Below are 17,447 nucleotides of genomic sequence, written 5' to 3'. Positions count from 1 at the left end.
ACATCTTCATTTTCCTGTGTAGGTGAGATTCCTCTGTTCACTTTTCATGGTGCACCCACTCCCTCTTAGGAAAACACAATCATGAGTAGAACCAGTCAACTTCATGCAAACAGCTATTTGGGAGTAGGACACACATCCACTACCAGATTGGGTGGAATGGAAATATTTCTGGTGGAAATATTTCAATTCTGAATACCCACTAAGATGTCTGAACATTCAGTTAAAGACAAGAGAGGACATTTTACCAATAATTGCATCTAATCCATCCCCTAACCACTACACCTATTAACTGACACATAAAAAGAAATTGAAAGCAATTACACTGATCTCTGCAATTTTCTACCAGATCACTATGGTGGCCTTATAAATCAATTTAGATTTTTTTCCTTTGTTTTAATATTTTGAGAAATCCACTTTTTTTCTTTTAAGTCAACTTAAAAAGAAGAAGAAGAAGAAAGAAAGAAAGAAAGAAAGAAAGAAAGAAAGAAAGAAAGAAAGAAAGAAAGAAAGAAAGAAAGAAAAAACATTTCAAAGCCCCTCCCCCCCCCCCCCAATATCTACTACTTAGCGTTCAGCTCACAGGATTTAGCTTGCATACCTTCTAAAATGATTGGTCAACTCTGTTCAGATTTGTTCCCATACCATTTATTGACCTTTGAAAGAATAAACAGTAGAAATGTAGGGATTTCTCATTCTATTTCTTGTCAAAAACAACTGGGATTTTTCTCACATTATAATGCGTTTCATACCAAACTTTGCTCTAGCATAAAAACATACATCATACTTTTCTTCTGTCTTTAAGCCTTCACGTATCATTTATTAAAATAAAATATTGCCAATCTAGATTTCTAATCATATCTGGAGAAACATTTTCATTCCTCCCAACACTCAAGTTACTTGTTGAGTTCATCCACAAGACCTTCAACCTCACAGTTTATCTTCAGAAGAACCATCTCTCTCTTGGACTTGGTGTCACTCTCCTGACCTCAGCTCAGTCAGACATAGCAAACTGCATTGCAAAGAACTGCTGTTATATAATGGTCTGTAAAATGACACAGAAAATCTTGAATCATAATATTAAAAATTTTTTAAAAAAATTTAAAAAGCCTTTTAGTTGGAGATCCAGAAGTGGATAGTTATAATTCTAGCCATAGTATTACAAGTACTTGCCATTCTTGAAGTTACCTTATTTGTTGCCGGTAGAGAGACTATAGTGGCCCAAAGGGCTCCTAAGTACAGAACATATTTCTGCTTACCTACATCCCAAACTACTAAATAGCCTCAGTATTAAATTATGTCTAAATCATTTGTTCCTCCTGCATGAATTCTAAGAAAGGCTGTAGGCCAGTCATACAGGACTGGCCATATACCTTGGCACTCTTCATTTTGCCAGCTAAATGCTAGTAGGAATGATTTAAAGTTCTTTGAAGTCGATGCCAGTGTTCTGACAGAATTCAGAAGCATTAGCCAAGTTTTCATGAGCTATAATTTGACAAAATGTATTGGCATACATACATAGACCAAGGTACTTCTGAAACAGTGTATTCAAATGGCATTAAGTTCACAGGAGAACTTATACAAAAAAAATATATATATAAAAAAATTGATAGCATATGACAATATAAAGGCTTTGTGAAAATAATAAAAATGGAAATGAGTTCACAGTTTTCAGAACAAATCTGTAACACTTTTGAGATGACCTCTTGCAGTCTGCAAAAGAACTACCTTAAGCACTTTAATTTAGCAATATCCACTGCTCTCCTGAAAAACTTCCCCAAAAGCCAAACACATGCTTCAGTAAAGCAGAACAGACAGCTCACTGGCAGACCCTTCAGTAAGCAATTCAAAAGTAGATTACAGTGCTCGGGAAATAAACTACGTGAATGTGAGCTGGAGAACAAAACTTGATGCCATTGCTGTCTGCCACGGAAACGTGACTGACTGAAGAAGTACATAAAGTCGGACCATCTCAGGAGTTCATTGAAAATACTTTTAGCAGTACCATTCAAGGCAAGCTGGGCTGACTGTCACAAAGTATGTCAGCAGCTAACATTTCCTAAGGGGCATTCTGAAAGTGGCCAGTGACACCCGAAACTGTCACTGCAATTTGGCTGCCCTTGGGACAGCTCTGGTGTGTACCATACCTGAGCTATTTAAAGCAGTATCTAGCCCTTAAAGTTGCATCAGGAAGGACTCAATGAAAGATGAGTGAAAACACTGACCCCTGGGTAACATGTGTGCTCCGGTGTTCTGCAGTGAAGCTCATTACTCCTTGAAGAAAAAAAAAATCTTCTTTCAAAAGCTGTTTTGTGAAGAACTTCAGTCCTGTTGGGCTTTTATTTAACTTGCTTTTTAGAGGCTAGAACAGAAAAGCTGAGATAATCCTAGAAGGGCTTTTTTTATTAGTCCAGTGAAGTGCCAGTTTTTAGGCAGGAGCTTAGTGAAATACTATACCATTTCCCACAAGCACCAGACATAAAATATTCTCAGTGAGGAATGAATCAGAGCCTCAGAGATCAGGCAAGACTTGTCCAACTTTAAGAGTTCACCTTGTCAAATTTCCTCAGGCTTCAGGTTTGCATTTCATGTTCTGGCTCCTGCCTTTCTCTATGTTTTAACAGAAATCTTGTATAACTTTTTATAGCAAGTAGCTACAAGATGACTTGAAAATTCAGCAAGTATGATTCAGACAGTTTGTAGGTAGAAAACCAGTGCCCTGTTTGCCTCTACCATCTCACACATTTTCTCACTGTGCAATATTGTGAGGTAACAAAACATAAACGTTGTTGTTGTATAGTTGCACATAAGAACTGCATGACTAAAAGTTCCAGCAACACTCAACACACTTTTTGGAAATAAGGGCTAGTATGTTAATATGTAGACTAACATTTTAGTGTATAAATGTGTTTTTCAAAGACAACTTTCTCTTCCATTGCTGCTCAAAAACAGCAGAAGACCTGTCTCAGTAAATGGAGTACATGCATTCACGCACTCATACTGTCATAATATTCACGTGGAGAAGGCACTGTACACTTAACGGAACAACTTCAAGTGTGGGGCTGTTGTCTGAATTCCAATCAGTGCAAATCAAATAAATTTAAATAGAAATACACTTTCTTATTCCACCTGAAAACCTGCCCTTATTGTATGCCTCCCCAAAGAGAGAGCTATCCATGTATATAAAGAGCAGACTGTGATGTCTTCCTAAAAAGACTCTACTGGGATAGTTTTTTGATCTCAAAGTCACTTTGAAACAGCTGTGCCAGTGATACATGCTTGTTTTCAATATTCTCTCAAAGGACTTGGGTTTCAGCACTATGCGTCAAAGACTCATGTATCTTCATCAAACAGAAGACTTCTGATTCTGCCATATGTCATGATAAACAGCATGTGTGGTTTTTTCTTTTCAGAAATAAGTAACATGCAGTAATCTCTGGCTTTCTGGTCACCTGGGAGCTGTTTTTTGTTCTTCTACCTCGTGGAACAAATCAGAGATTCACACAGACAGGGCAGTTTGCAGGATAGCTTATATATTGGTTATGCTCTCAGCTTTACAATAGGAAGACAGAGCCTGTTCATCCAGTCAGTAGGTGCAGCCCTTTGCTTCCAACAGATTTGGTCTGGATAATCCTCCAAATAACATCACCTTTGTGTCATTTAATTTATGAGTACATATCTCCCTGTTGTCTGTTTGTTTCCAAATATCTTACGTGACAGAAGACAATGCACTGCCAGAGGCTTATGAAAACACGGAACGGAAATACAACATTTTTAGGACATATGATCTGCCTCTCAGTGAAGTGAAAGACACAACACTCTGGTCTGTCCACTCAGGCATGACACAGTTGAAGTGGCATGTCACAGCTGAAAAGCCAGCTCGCGAGATGCTTCTGACTTTACAGAGGGGCATGGCATAATGCACAAAGTATGACCATCCTAACCAGAAATATTGCAATACATCTTCTAAAAGATATTGATGCTGGACTAGTCTCAATGTAGGGTAACAACTATCAGAAATAGGCTATGAGGAGTGGTTAAAACAAACAATTACTGTAGAATTAAATTGTTCTATTAACTTAAGAAGCACACATAGGTCTGGGGTAAATTGGAATAATGCTTTCCACCCATTACAGGAAAGGGCATACTTTATAGATTAGGCTGTTCTCATGAAGATTGTACCTCCCAGTAATTCACTACAACCTTGTATATTTGAAATCCTGGCACATGCTTTTGTGCAAGAACCAGTGTGCAATTCTGTGAATGGCGACAAATCCAGACACATTCTAGTCATTACTTTAAAACATCATTTTGCAAAACATTACTAATTATATCTTAATACAGAGAATATATTTTCCCAAGTTTTAATATAACTATTCTTGACTTTTTCTCCCTTTAACAAGACTTATCATGAACCTTCTTTAATTTTCCTTGTTGTAACCATAAAACCAGAGCCACCAAAGCCCTTTCTCATAGATCCTTGTGGTCTACCTTGACTTCAGCAAGGCTTTTGACACCGTCTCCCACAGCATTCTCCTCAAGAAACTGGCTGCTCTTGGCTTGGACTGGCGCACGCTTCGTTGGGTTTGAAACTGGCTGGATAGCTGGGCCCAGAGAGTTGTGGTAAATGGAGTCAAATCCAGTTGGAGGCCAGTCACTAGTGGCGTCCCCCAGGGCTCGGTGCTGGGGCCGGTCCTCTTTAACATCTTCATCAATGATCTGGACGAGGGCATTGAGTGCACCCTCAGTAAGTTTGCAGATGACACCAAGTTAGGTGCGAGTGTTGATCTGCTCGAGGGTAGGAAGGCTCTGCAGGAGGATCTGGATAGGCTGCACCGATGGGCTGGGGTCAACTGCATGAAGTTTAACAAGGCTAAGTGCCGGGTGCTGCACCTGGGGCGTAATAATCCCAAGCAGAGCTACAGGCTGGGAGATGAGTGGTTGGAGAGCTGCCAGGCAGAGAAGGACCTGGGAGTGATAGTGGACAGTCGGCTGAATATAAGCCAGCAGTGTGCTCAGGTGGCCAAGAAGGCCAATGGCATCCTGGCTTGTATCAGAAATAGTGTGACCAGCAGGGCTAGGGAGGTGATCGTCCCCCTGTACTCGGCTCTGGTGAGGCCGCACCTCGAGTACTGTGTTCAGTTTTGGGCCCCTCGCTACAAGAAGGACATCGAGGTGCTTGAGCGGGTCCAAAGAAGGGCTACGAAGCTGGTGAGGGGCCTGGAGAACAAGTCCTACGAGGAGCGGCTGAAGGAGCTGGGCTTATTCAGCCTGGAGAAGAGGAGGCTCAGGGGCGACCTTATCGCTCTCTACAGATACCTTAAAGGAGGCTGTAGCGAGGTGGGGGTTGGCCTGTTCTCCCACGTGCCTGGTGACAGGACGAGGGGGAATGGGCTAAAGTTGCGCCAGGGGAGTTTTAGGTCAGATGTTAGGAAGAGCTTCTTTACTGAAAGGGTTGTGAGGCATTGGAACAGGCTGCCCAGGGAGGTGGTGGAGTCACCATCCCTGGAAGTCTTCAAAAGACGTTTAGATGTAGAGCTTAGGGATATGGTTTAGTGGGGACTGTTAGTGTTAGGTTAGAGGTTGGACTCGATGATCTTGAGGTCTCTTCCAACCTAGAAATTCTGTGATTCTGTGATTCTGTGATCCAGGTAGGAAAGGTGCTCTCCTGTTCATGCACTGAACAGGGATACTCCCTGGTGTTTGAAGCCAGTGGTAGACTAAATATGACTCACTGCATCTTTGCCCCTGGCACTGCTTCCATAATTTATGCAGCTGATTTACTGAGAATTAAGTGTCAATAATAAACAGGTCAGTTCAAAAGACATTTTACTCATTTTACTCTAATAGCAGTTTTTAATAAGTTCTACTTTGCAGCAAGACCTTTCAGCACAGCAGAGATAAGATCATGCAGCCAGAGGAAACCCTAATATAACTGAGGCATTAAACACCTCTGCAGCAAGATGGATCAGATGGTAGCCCCATTCCCATGACGCTTAGGTTGACCAAAAATGCTGAATCATGGGTTACACGATACTGCACAGAAGAAGTAAAGAAGGTAAATAATCTTTTAATGACCAATTCTGCAGTGAGCACACACAAGCTCTTAAAACAAAATCAATTAACTACTGCCAGTCCACTGTGTTCTTTGATATGATATCTATTGAAAAAACAATATATTCACTTATCTTTCAAGATATTAAAACACTTTAGTTATTAAATATGAATGACTAGGATCAAATATAATCTTTGCCTCACAGTCACATTGACTGACTTTATCGTTTGGCACAAAAAAGAATTACTTCACCTTAAAAGCAAAGAGAGGTAAGAAGTATCCTGGCCAGAAATGGTGGTGAGATGGAGATATGTGTTTATTACCAGTGACCATCCTCTGTGCTTTACCACACCTTAATTTCAGCAACTGTTTGCCTTTAAAGCACTGGGAGTGACAAAGCAAACTATAACATTCCTGGTAGTACATTCAGATAAAGGCTCATAACAGGCTCTCCGTAAAATAAATTGAAACCAGAGGTCAAATAGAAGTTCAACCTACATATCAGCTAGAAAATACCACTCATCTTAAACAAAAGATATCGGCCCTGAAGTATACTAAGTAGAATGCAAATACTTGTGGGAATTAAAGTAATACAAAAGTTATTCCTCATGCTTTAAAAAAGAGACAAAATTAATTCTTTGTCATCTTCAAACTCAGTCTAAAATTTGATTAGAAAGCACAAAATATAACCTTTTGTTGGGAGAAATGTAAAAAATCAGGATGACACAAAACATTTAAACCTAAAGCAAAAAAAAAAAAGACATATGCAGGAAAAGTGTTTTGTTCATGTAACGTGACAAAGGATGCAAACAGAAGAAAATGTATTTCTTTCACTTGAACACTTTATCTTATATATTTAGTGCAAACATTAAGCTGTTGATAGAATCCTTTCTTATCTGTGGTAACTCTTTGCAATGCATCCAACCAGATGAAATTTTTTCCTGAGATTCTCTAAGCATTTATGATGTGTTTGTCAACCCAAAAGAACCAGCAGCATACCATCAATTATGGTTTGCTCCTGAATGAACTCTGCATGATAATCTAGGATTTAATTTATGAGAAGTGGCAAAGGAATGCAGAAATGTTTTATATGACACTCAGCTCTGTTCTGAAGTTGCACATAATAACTCTGCTAATTCGCGTTTATCCCATGATCACTCTTAAGCTGTTCTAGAAAGTCTGTATCGGAATAAGAGTCAGTGTGCATTATAGGTAAAACACACTCAAGGAAAATAAGAATCAAGTCCCAAACTAGGAGTGCCCTTTCTCACCAAGTCAGTGTGACAAGCTGAGCCATAATGCACACAGTAGCTAAATAAATGTCAGTGGTCTGAATCCCCCCATCATGCTTCCTTTTATTTTTAATAATATATATATATTTTTTATTATTATTATTTTCTTTTCATAGGGGGTTAGTTACTGAATGCAAGACACAAACTCCTCACGATTTTCAGTCAGGGTTCGGATAATTATACATTCTACAATCCACAATCTGCTAGTTAGCTGATAAATTATTGAGCTTTTCACAAAGGAAGAATACTTGTTACAGCCAGTAATGTAAAGTAAAAAATAATATATATATATATATATTTTTTTTAAAATCAACAAAGTAAAATAAGGACAAATGAGCCATGCAGTGAGACAAACAGAATTAACTTTCAATCCCATCAGGTTTCACATAACTTTAAAGAAGGTAAACCACATGCTGCAGAGACACAAAAGCCGATATTTTACCCTTCTATGTATGTACATCAACAGGGGTTATGCGAAAATCAAGGACAGAGTGTGAGTGACTAGTAATTTTTTTTTTTTAATGACTTTAACTTATTTATATTACCCTTTATATTTGATCAGTTTATTCACACTGAGCTTTAAGAAAATATTCATGTGAGAAATAATTACTTGTACAAGAAAGACGTGTAGAGTCAATCCCAAGCAATTACTCTCCAGTTACATTCAAAGGGCCAACCTGTGTTACAAGATACTGAAACACGGAAAAAGGAAAATTATATTGACATTTATTGACAACATTACTGTAAAGTATTTAAAATAATCTTGTATATACCACTGATAGTGAAAGATGATTGAGGTAGTTTCAGATATCTCTAAGCAAAAATAGGCTTTGTATTTCTCCTAGATATTCCACTAATTTCCGACCTCATTAACTATATTTATAGTAGCTCATCTGCACTCGAAACATTCCATATTTGTTTAGGATTTAGTTCAAGTGAGTCTCATTGATGTAAAACAAGTGTGAGAAAAGAACTAGGCTCTTGAATTCTATAAACAAGAATGGCACTAAGAGCTCATGCACTAATACTCTGAAACAAACAAACCAAAAAAAAAAAACACATTAAATATAGGGATTTACTTGATTCACAGTTATTCCAAAGTAAAGCTCCTCTGATTTTAAGTGTGCTGCAGAGAACAGTACGTCATATGTGTCATTAGAAAGACTTCAACTCAGCTAGGTTCATCCTTAATATCCCTATGCAATCCATCTGAAGTCTATTCATGTCCACAGAAATCAATACTCATTCTGACGTCTCTTGAGGACTTTCTGACTACTGATAGCTTGTTCAGAGTTACTACTTCTCTAAGGAAGCTGTTTTAGGACTAGAAACTGTACCTAAAGGCCAAATTACGATATATTTTATTTCCCAAACAAAATCTCTAAGGTGAACAGGACATTTCTGAAGAAAAATGGATATACTGTGACCCTACTCTGCAGAACGTTGATTAAACTTCAAATTTATGTGCCGTAATGACTCAAAATACATTTTTGTTTTATTTTTTCTTCACTATAAATTGGTAAAAATAACTTCAAGCAGTTTTCACAAAATACTGGTTACACATAAAATATAATCAAACGGCTGGTCTAAAACCTCAGGTGCCACTCTGGAATTAAAGAATGACAGAATGTCACAAAACTCTGTGGTTTGAGGGCCAGGGTTAGAAATTCCCTGGGATGTAGATTACACAAAATTCCTGCTCTTCCTAATCCCCAGCATTGCTTCTCATTTCATATTACTCTGCATGTCTGAAACAGCCAAACCTCTGGAAATTCTTTGTCTTAACCCTACTTGAAAAGTTTATGAATGAGAATGCAGGCAAATGGAACCAAATCCTGCATTCCTTAGTCAAAACCTCAACTGAAATCACGGAGAGATTTGCAGGAGTGAGAGCTAAGCAAGAATTAACATACCTAGGAGAAACTGGTGACTAAGATGAGGTGCATGCCTACATTTACCAAAATAAAAAACCCACATAGTAAAAGAGTATCTACGTTGCACAACAGAATTTCATCTACAATTCTACTTTCTTACTATCTAACCATACCTTTCATTCCTTGCCATGCATACCCATCATCATTTCCTATTTATTGTCACAGATACTCTAAAATACCAGCTGTTCATGTGCTCTGACCTTACTGTGTCTCACCTTGCTCTAAGTGAAGTCAATGCAAGCCTTCGCTGACCTCCAGAGAAGCAGGATTTGTGCTGTGATACGTAATCCAAAGTGGGACTCTCCCTTAATTCAGTAAGCTTTGGATCAGACCTAGAAGGGATCTTAGCAGAATCAAGAAGCCACAAGGCACACCCACATATCAAAACCACACCTGAGTATTTACCTCACTTTCCTAATCTTTTACGTGAAAGAGATTAAAAAGCAATCTGTTCCTTTCAACTGCTTAGGTGCTACACAGTACTTGAATGACTACTTGAATAGTATCTGTAGGATAGCTATGTATATTGCTATGTTTTCATTTGTTTCTTCAGAAGTTAGAAAAGGATGAAATATTTGAATTCAAGGCTTCATGGTAATATTTTCTACTTTGGTTCCCAACTTTCCGCTCCTTCCCTTCCAAGGAATCATCTCCAGATGAGCTGCTCCGTGCCAAGCAGATTTCACAGCTGTTCAGCTCAGCTGCCAGGAGTGGTGGAGATAAGCCCCTCATCCCTGGGAACAAGGCTGGCACCTCAATGACATGCTCAGCTTCCTCCCACCTGGGGTGTGGTCCTGGGCTCACAGCCTGACATGGGATTCCCAAGACAGTGGCTGATTGGCTTTACTCCCACAGAGGAAGGAAGATGGTTCTGCCTCCTGCTTCGGGACAAATTATAAATTTACCACATAATGAAACAAAAGATGAGAAATCTGAAAACGACATTATCCAAACACTTCAGATAAGAATCTTGCCACGGAGCCTCACAGAGACTGTGATGGCTCCAGACTGAGAGGACATCTGACTGACTCCAGCATATCGTGTTTTACATGCAGCTCTTCTTGTTTGCTTGTGTTCCAGAAGTCTGAAATGTGCTGCGACAGTTTTTGTTCTCCTTTATGCTATGCAACTGTGTCATTCAGCCAAGTTTCTACAGCCTTCCTTAGGATGCCATGGGTGTAACTGACTATAATTTTGGCTCACATATATATTTACAGACTGAGTATTGCTAAAAAGAGAAACTGAATGCATATAATATGGTGACTTCCAGCTGCTAGAATCACAAGAATCACATGAAATGGCATTAACTTAGACAGAAGGCAATTGAAATAAAGCAAACCAGCTATCCACTGCTACATGTACACAAGTGCGACGTGAAACTCCCTGTAGCAAGGAAATGTAGAATGTTAACATTCAATCAAACCAGGAGATGAGGGAAAAGGGAAATGAAAAAGTAAACAATACACATTTAAACATCTTGGGAAATGAAAGAAACAGCCACCTTCATTTGCAAAACCTGCAGAGAAATCTAGCAGTTTAACTGTCCTATGTTTCTTCATTTATCTACCAAGCCAAAGAGTGATTAAATGCTAATCAGTCATAGGCAAAGAACCGTAGAATCACGATTTTAGTTTTGCCCTATTCATCTGTTCCATCTTGCTGTGCTGACTACTAACTTAAAATATTCTTAGAAAAACACTAACTAAAGCATCTCAAGCCCTGTGAGAAATAGTCTTCTTCTCTACGTTAAAAAGGAAACAAGAAAAGGTTCTACAAGCACACAATCCATTTCCACTTCCCCTGGCCTGCCTGCTAGGCATGGTGTGAGATGTAGCTGAGGCAGTGCCCACGGCAGGCCATGTCCCAGCTCAGGCACAATGTGTCCTGCCCTTTTAGCTCCACCAGGATCTCAGTCCCTGTCTCCTGCTCACCACTGTGTGCCAGGAAGCCAGATCCAGCTGCTGCTGCCTCATTTTTCATGCTTGCAGACATCCGGGAGGAGATAAGGTCTATTACAGGTCACATTGGGAGTGTTTTAAACAGTGAGGGACTGGGAAGCTGGTCCCTGACTCCTGCAAGCCGTGTAGCAGCTGTGTCACAAAAATGCTGGGGAGGGGGGCTGATGGAGGCTAACTTGTACCAGGGGATCACAGAGTGCAACATGGCCTCCCTGAACCCTTTCTGGCACACCTTATGCCCATCTGCTTCCCCTCTGCTCCTTCTCCTGGAGAGGAACATATGGCCGAGAATATGAATCTCCAAAGCAGAAAATGTATTCTTATTGTTTCATAAAATATCCAAAATATCCTCCTTTTTATCTCAGCTTTTTTTTTTTTTTTTTTTTTTTTTTTTTTCCTTTTTCTATCAGCTTTTAGTCCAGTTACAAACCTTATATTTTGGCATCATAAATAAAATTTTGAAAAAAGTCAGCCCCTGCTTAAACAGTTACACAGTCCACAATGAAGAACTAAAATTAAAATAAAAAATCATATATCACATCTCAGTTGCAAGAAGTTGTTATTACAAGAAAAAGTCCTTGACAGGATGTGGGTTTTTGTCCATTCCACCATCATATTTTAATACCTACCTTAGTCCAACAGGGTTGCATCCAATAACAAATTAATGACAGAAAAAAAAATAAAACCACAGTTAAACTTAACATGGATATCTACATACTCGACATTTTCATTCTGAGTGGTCCAAACTGGAAACAGTTTTCCTCATATTAAATAATACTTCATGTCACAAAAAGAACAATGAAGTTCCTCAAGAAGCAAGACAATTTTTCTCTTAAATTGTAGCATCAAAATCTCACCCTAAGTGTATGCAGTCACGCAAAGGGAAACTTTTCCATGATATCACTGAGACTTTCATCAGTTCATCTGTTTAAAGACAGCAGAACAGGGTTTCTTTCATGTGAATGCTTTCTTACCTCTATCTGAATATCTACAGTGTATATAACATGCATATGATATACATATACACATATTTGTATATACACATAGATGTGCATACATATATATATGTATATATATGCTTTAATGTGTATATACATGCTTTAATACTTTCATATAGAACACTAATTCTTGACCACAAAGCACAGTATAAGAGAGAACATACTGCAACCCTTGCCCAATATAAAATCATGAAAGACAGCAGCTGTTGACACTATTCTTTGACTATCACTTATCACACTTTATGAGTCAATGATATCAATCATATCTGTGCAATGCCTGTAATAGAACAGGTATCAACACTGTAACAAATAAATGAGGGCTTAATAGAACATGTTTCTCATAATCAAATGCATTTCTAACAAAAAAGTTATCAATGTTCTCTAGATGCATTTTTATCAGAGTTTAACATGAAGCCAATTAACAATCACACATATGCTTTTGTTTATATACTGCAAATGTAAAGCGTAGCACATATCTAAAATCAACTGAAATCAATGTGATTCCTTCTGATTTCAGTGGGTTTTAGAACAGATTTGGGTGTATTCATTTCATGATATGTAGATGTTTAGATTCTTCTTTTCTCTAAATATTTTAGTGAAAAATATTTATTCATGTATGTCAGATACACGGGTCAGCATATTTTCTCCTGCTTGTGAATTAAACACACTGTTTATCCTACCTTTGCTGCCACAGATGAGTTGGGTTTCTCCAGCAGGTCCCAGAGTTTCTTCCTCTTCTCTGGGCAACATGTATTATCAAACTCTTCCCCTTCTCTCTCTCGCATTGTCTCTGCCTCTCTCCTCAGCTCTTCATTCATCTGCTCTTTCTTTTGGTGGTATCTTGCCTGGCAGCAAGATTCTAAATATATCTCATCAATCCCCCAGTAATCAAGCTCCTGTCCAAAAGAAAGAGCACACATTTCTTCCATCATATGTAGTTTTCCTGTCCTGTAGAAATTCAAAATGGAAGTGAAAGCCCCTGGGTGTCGATCAAAAAAGTATTCATTTTCATTTAAGTTATAGTCATCACATACTTCGAGCAGAGATTCATGAGTATTACAGTCTCTGAGCTTTCCTAATCGTGTCCTTGGAAGTCTGTCCAAAGTCCTCCATAACACTTCATGGTTGAGCCCACCAACATTTATTTTAACTCTCCGTGAGCAGGCTTTGCTCCTAATGATCTCCACTGGTTCTGGCGGGAGAGAAAGGGTAGACCTTGAAGACTTTTTGTTGATCCCTGGTGGAGGCTTCTCAGCCATTTTAAAAAGGTTGTAGTTGTAATGCCAGAGTCTTTAGGAGGATGAGCTTGGAGACTACAGATATTTGGATAGAGTCCTTTTCAGGTAGACCAACCCATTCCTGAAGCTGAAAAAGACAAAAAAATTAGAATATTGCAATGCAGAATATAATCCCCAAATGCTCACTCTCTCTCCTTCCACACTTTCATATGCAGATGAAAATATAATGATTGTAATTTGCTCTTTCTGCAGTGAGACTCTTTTGTGGTAGTATAAGGACCACTGGAACAACTGGAACAACTGGTATGAGAACTATGTTTAAGCAAAATAAAAAAAATAATAAACAAAAACACTAGAATTTCTACATTCATGAAAATCAAATGTGACAGTTTATAAGGAGACCTTTTTTTTTTGTTTGTTTTATCAGTTTCTGATACAGCCATGTCACCTAAATCTGATTATTTAACTATTTGTGAGGCAAGCTAATAGAAAGATTGTAGGAATATACATAAGGAAAAAGTGAAAGGGGGGCTACCTTCCCTTTCACTGAAAATGTCAGATTTGGCAGATACATTCTGCAACTGAATGAAACAATTAGCACATATAAAAATCTCCTGTGAAATCAAACTGCATCCCTCACCCTTCCATTCCAAATATCAACTTACTGTATTATTTCATGACCTAAAATTACACACCAAACCATGCAATTGTCATCCTAACAAGTCAAATTTTCTACTACTAGACACTGCTGATTTCTAGACCAATTTAGTCAAGAGAATCCTGACTCTTCTGAACCCAGTGAACAGTAATAGAGGTTATATAGGCAAGGAAGTTCAACTGTATCCTGGGCTGCATCACAAGAAGTGTGGCCAGCAGACTGAGGGAGTTGATTCTCCCCCTTTGAACAGCTCTCATAAGATCCCACCTGGAGTGCTGCATTCAGCTCTGGGGCCCCCACAAGAACGACATGTACCTATTAGAGAAAGTCCAGAGAAGATCCATGAGAATGATCAGAGGGCTGGAGCACCTCTCCTATGAGAGCACGCTGAGGGAGTTGATGTTGTTCAGCCTGGAGATGAGAAGTCTCTAGGGAGATGTTACAGTGGCCTTCCAGTATCTGAAGGTGGCCTACAGGAAACCTGGGGAGGGACTCTGTGTCAGGGGGTGTAGTGATATGTCAAGGGGGAAACAAGCACTGGAACAGGTTACCCAGAGAAGTTGTGGATGCCCCATCCCTGGAGGTGTTCAAAGCCAGGTTGGATGGGGCTTTGAGTGACCTGCTCTAGTGGGAGGTGTCCCCCCTGCCCATGGCATGGGGGTTGGAAGTAGATGGTCTTTCAGGTCCCTTCCAACCCAAGCCATTCTGTGATTCTGTGATTATATGACTGTATGCCATTCCCCCAGCTCATCAGAAAGGCTCTTTGTCCCACCTGTTAAGCCATTGCAGGGACATGACTTCATGACAGCAATCAGCAATCTCAGTTTTAGGAAAGTTTAAGTTCATCCCTATTCACTGTGCACAATGTTGCAACAAACTCAAGCGAAGCTGTTCACTACCAAACTTGGAATATCTGTATGAACCAGGAAGAAAACCCACCCACCACCTCTACTATGGTTTGTTATCTTACACAGTGCTTAAATAATAACCTATCAATAGTATCATGTCCCCAAAAGAAGAATGTTAAGAATGCTTTAATAGGCTTCTTTTAGAAAGTAGGAAAGTCCTCAGTAATTTCCATGACTGATGTCTCCTTCTCCCCTTCTCAGCAAATCAAAATTCAACAGTCTGCTCCTTCTTTTGAAGAGAAATAACTGCAGCTTTTAAAAAAAAAGCATTTGAAGTGAACAAGAATTTGATCCTTTTTTTGCAGAGCAAGCAAGAAGGTTGTGATGAGAGGGATTGTTACCTATAAATATATCAGGGGTAAACACCAGGGAGAAGACTATTTTTACTAAAGGACCATGATGGGACAAGAACAAATGGATACAAACTCACCAAGAAAGTAAGACGGAAATCTGAAAGGGAATTAGAAGGTCACAAAGACTGAATACTCACTAGAGCAATGAGAATCTAGAATAATCCTCCACTAAAAGTACAGAGCAAAAATCAAAGAATTATTTCAATGTTATATCTGACATACTTATGATGAGGTTGACCATGTTCCTCATATAAAATTAAAAACATTAGACCTTATTATATCTAAACTTTAAAAGGTTTTCTCCACCATCAGATAAATTAATAGTAAGGCTCAGCCCCATATGATATAGGTATCAACAGACTTTCATGTCCAAAAACATCAGGGAAAAGGAAAGTTCCCTATAAAATTACCCATCAGATGCAATATTTACATTCATAGATTTTCTATTTCTTTTGAGTGCATAACACACTGTCTTGTTAACCTCCATACTGGGGACATCCCAAAACACTTCCCTATTCTCAGTTTCAATGTCAGGCTGAATCCACTTCAGACAAGGGCCAAAAGATTTTGCCTCTTCCCATTCTGCCTCCAGCCCTGCACTGTAAACCTCTCTCCACATCACCCAGTGCACCTCTCTGTCTATTTACATAAGGGTTTAAGCCTGTAACATTTACCTTCATTCATTAAAAAGATAATCTGATAACTTCACTTGCAAAGATAAATGTCATATCAAAACCAAAGCCCTGACATCTTTAGGTTTACATAACATATATTCCATTCTGTTGTGTGGTGTTTTCTTATTTTTTTGTTTTGTTTTGTTTTTGTTTTGTTTTTATTGTCTTCCCCTGAGGCTAATTTTTCCTCTGATATTACCCTTCTCTGCATTGTCTTAAATGAAAGGGAAGATGCAGGAGGTGGGGTGTACATCTGAGCTGCTGCACAGGTGGCTTCCTATACTCCAAGAACCGTGCACCATGGGACTGCTGCCACTGTACCAAAAGACCAGCTGGTCAGCATGAATTAGCACCACAACCCAATCCCACTCGGAATCAAAACACAGCAATTGCCCTTCTGCACCCCAGTAGATGGGGGGACTCAAGTCTTTGCAAAGTCTCTTCACTTTAGCATCTCCTAGTTGTCTGTGATGCATTTGTCTTCTGACATACAGACCATCACATAAATACTAAGCAATTGTAAGAGGATATTTCTCCACAAAGGAAATACTTGCATTTTATTTTATTTTATTTATTTATTTATTTATGAAAATCTTTTCAGACTTTAATGCACAATGATGTTTCTCCTTTAAAAGATGTCTTACATAACAAAACAAAAGAATTTAAGAAATTCATAGAGAAGTTGTGTCACTCTCTATGAAATCAGTCAAGTCTTCAGGCAATTTCTGCACAGCTTCACTCATTTATTCACAATTGAATCTCAGGGATTTCTTCTCTTTTCTTATTAATACATGTTCTTTAGTATTAACAATACAGAGTAAAACAGTAGAAATCAAGTGGTTGATCTGATTAGTCTTATGTTAACCATACCCTCATTTGCTTTTCTGATTACAAAAACTAAAGATATGCAAGACTAAACATTGTTTTAGCTTTTATGCAGTGTAGTTACCACACAGATTTGTTAAACAATGCAAAATTATAGTGTCACCAATACTGGTCTACAGCTGATAAATTATTTTCTGATTTGACAGTATAATTATTGGCTGCACCTCCCTACTTGAGGAACTGTGGCTTTTCTAAAAAGCTTTAACAGTCCTGGTTAACTGTGGTCATACCGAAGTCAGCTGTGAAACACCATTCAGTTACTGTTTAGAAGACTGGACCCAAGGTGCTATATATGTACCAAGGTATATGCCAGCAATCACAACATGCAGCACTTTGAAAAAAATCAATAATAACAATAATAATAATAATAAAAGTCTCACATTAAAAATCTTGAAAACTAAAAGATGTTTTTGCCTTTTTACAGAGCTTCTTTCATTGAAATATATACAAGCCTTGAACTACATAACTTTTAAGAAAATCCTTTAGTCTGCCTCCTA

At 38.6% G+C, this 17,447-nt stretch overlaps 1 protein-coding gene across 1 annotated transcript in view; it reads right to left on the bottom strand.

Moving 5' to 3' along the window:
- KCNB2 (potassium voltage-gated channel subfamily B member 2) overlaps positions 1-17,447 on the bottom strand; it is a 206,780-nt gene that overhangs the window by 176,002 nt on the left and 13,331 nt on the right. Inside the window, exon 2 of the mRNA XM_035316535.1 lies at positions 12,915-13,599. Within this exon, the coding sequence (XP_035172426.1) occupies positions 12,915-13,493 (579 nt within the window). The 5' untranslated portion in view covers positions 13,494-13,599. The remainder of the gene's footprint in view (positions 1-12,914; positions 13,600-17,447) is intronic.

The sequence above is a fragment of the Oxyura jamaicensis genome, chromosome 2 (assembly GCF_011077185.1).
Source record: "Oxyura jamaicensis isolate SHBP4307 breed ruddy duck chromosome 2, BPBGC_Ojam_1.0, whole genome shotgun sequence".
Taxonomy (NCBI): domain Eukaryota; kingdom Metazoa; phylum Chordata; class Aves; order Anseriformes; family Anatidae; genus Oxyura; species Oxyura jamaicensis.
This window is presented reverse-complemented; position numbering and strand designations above follow the sequence as displayed.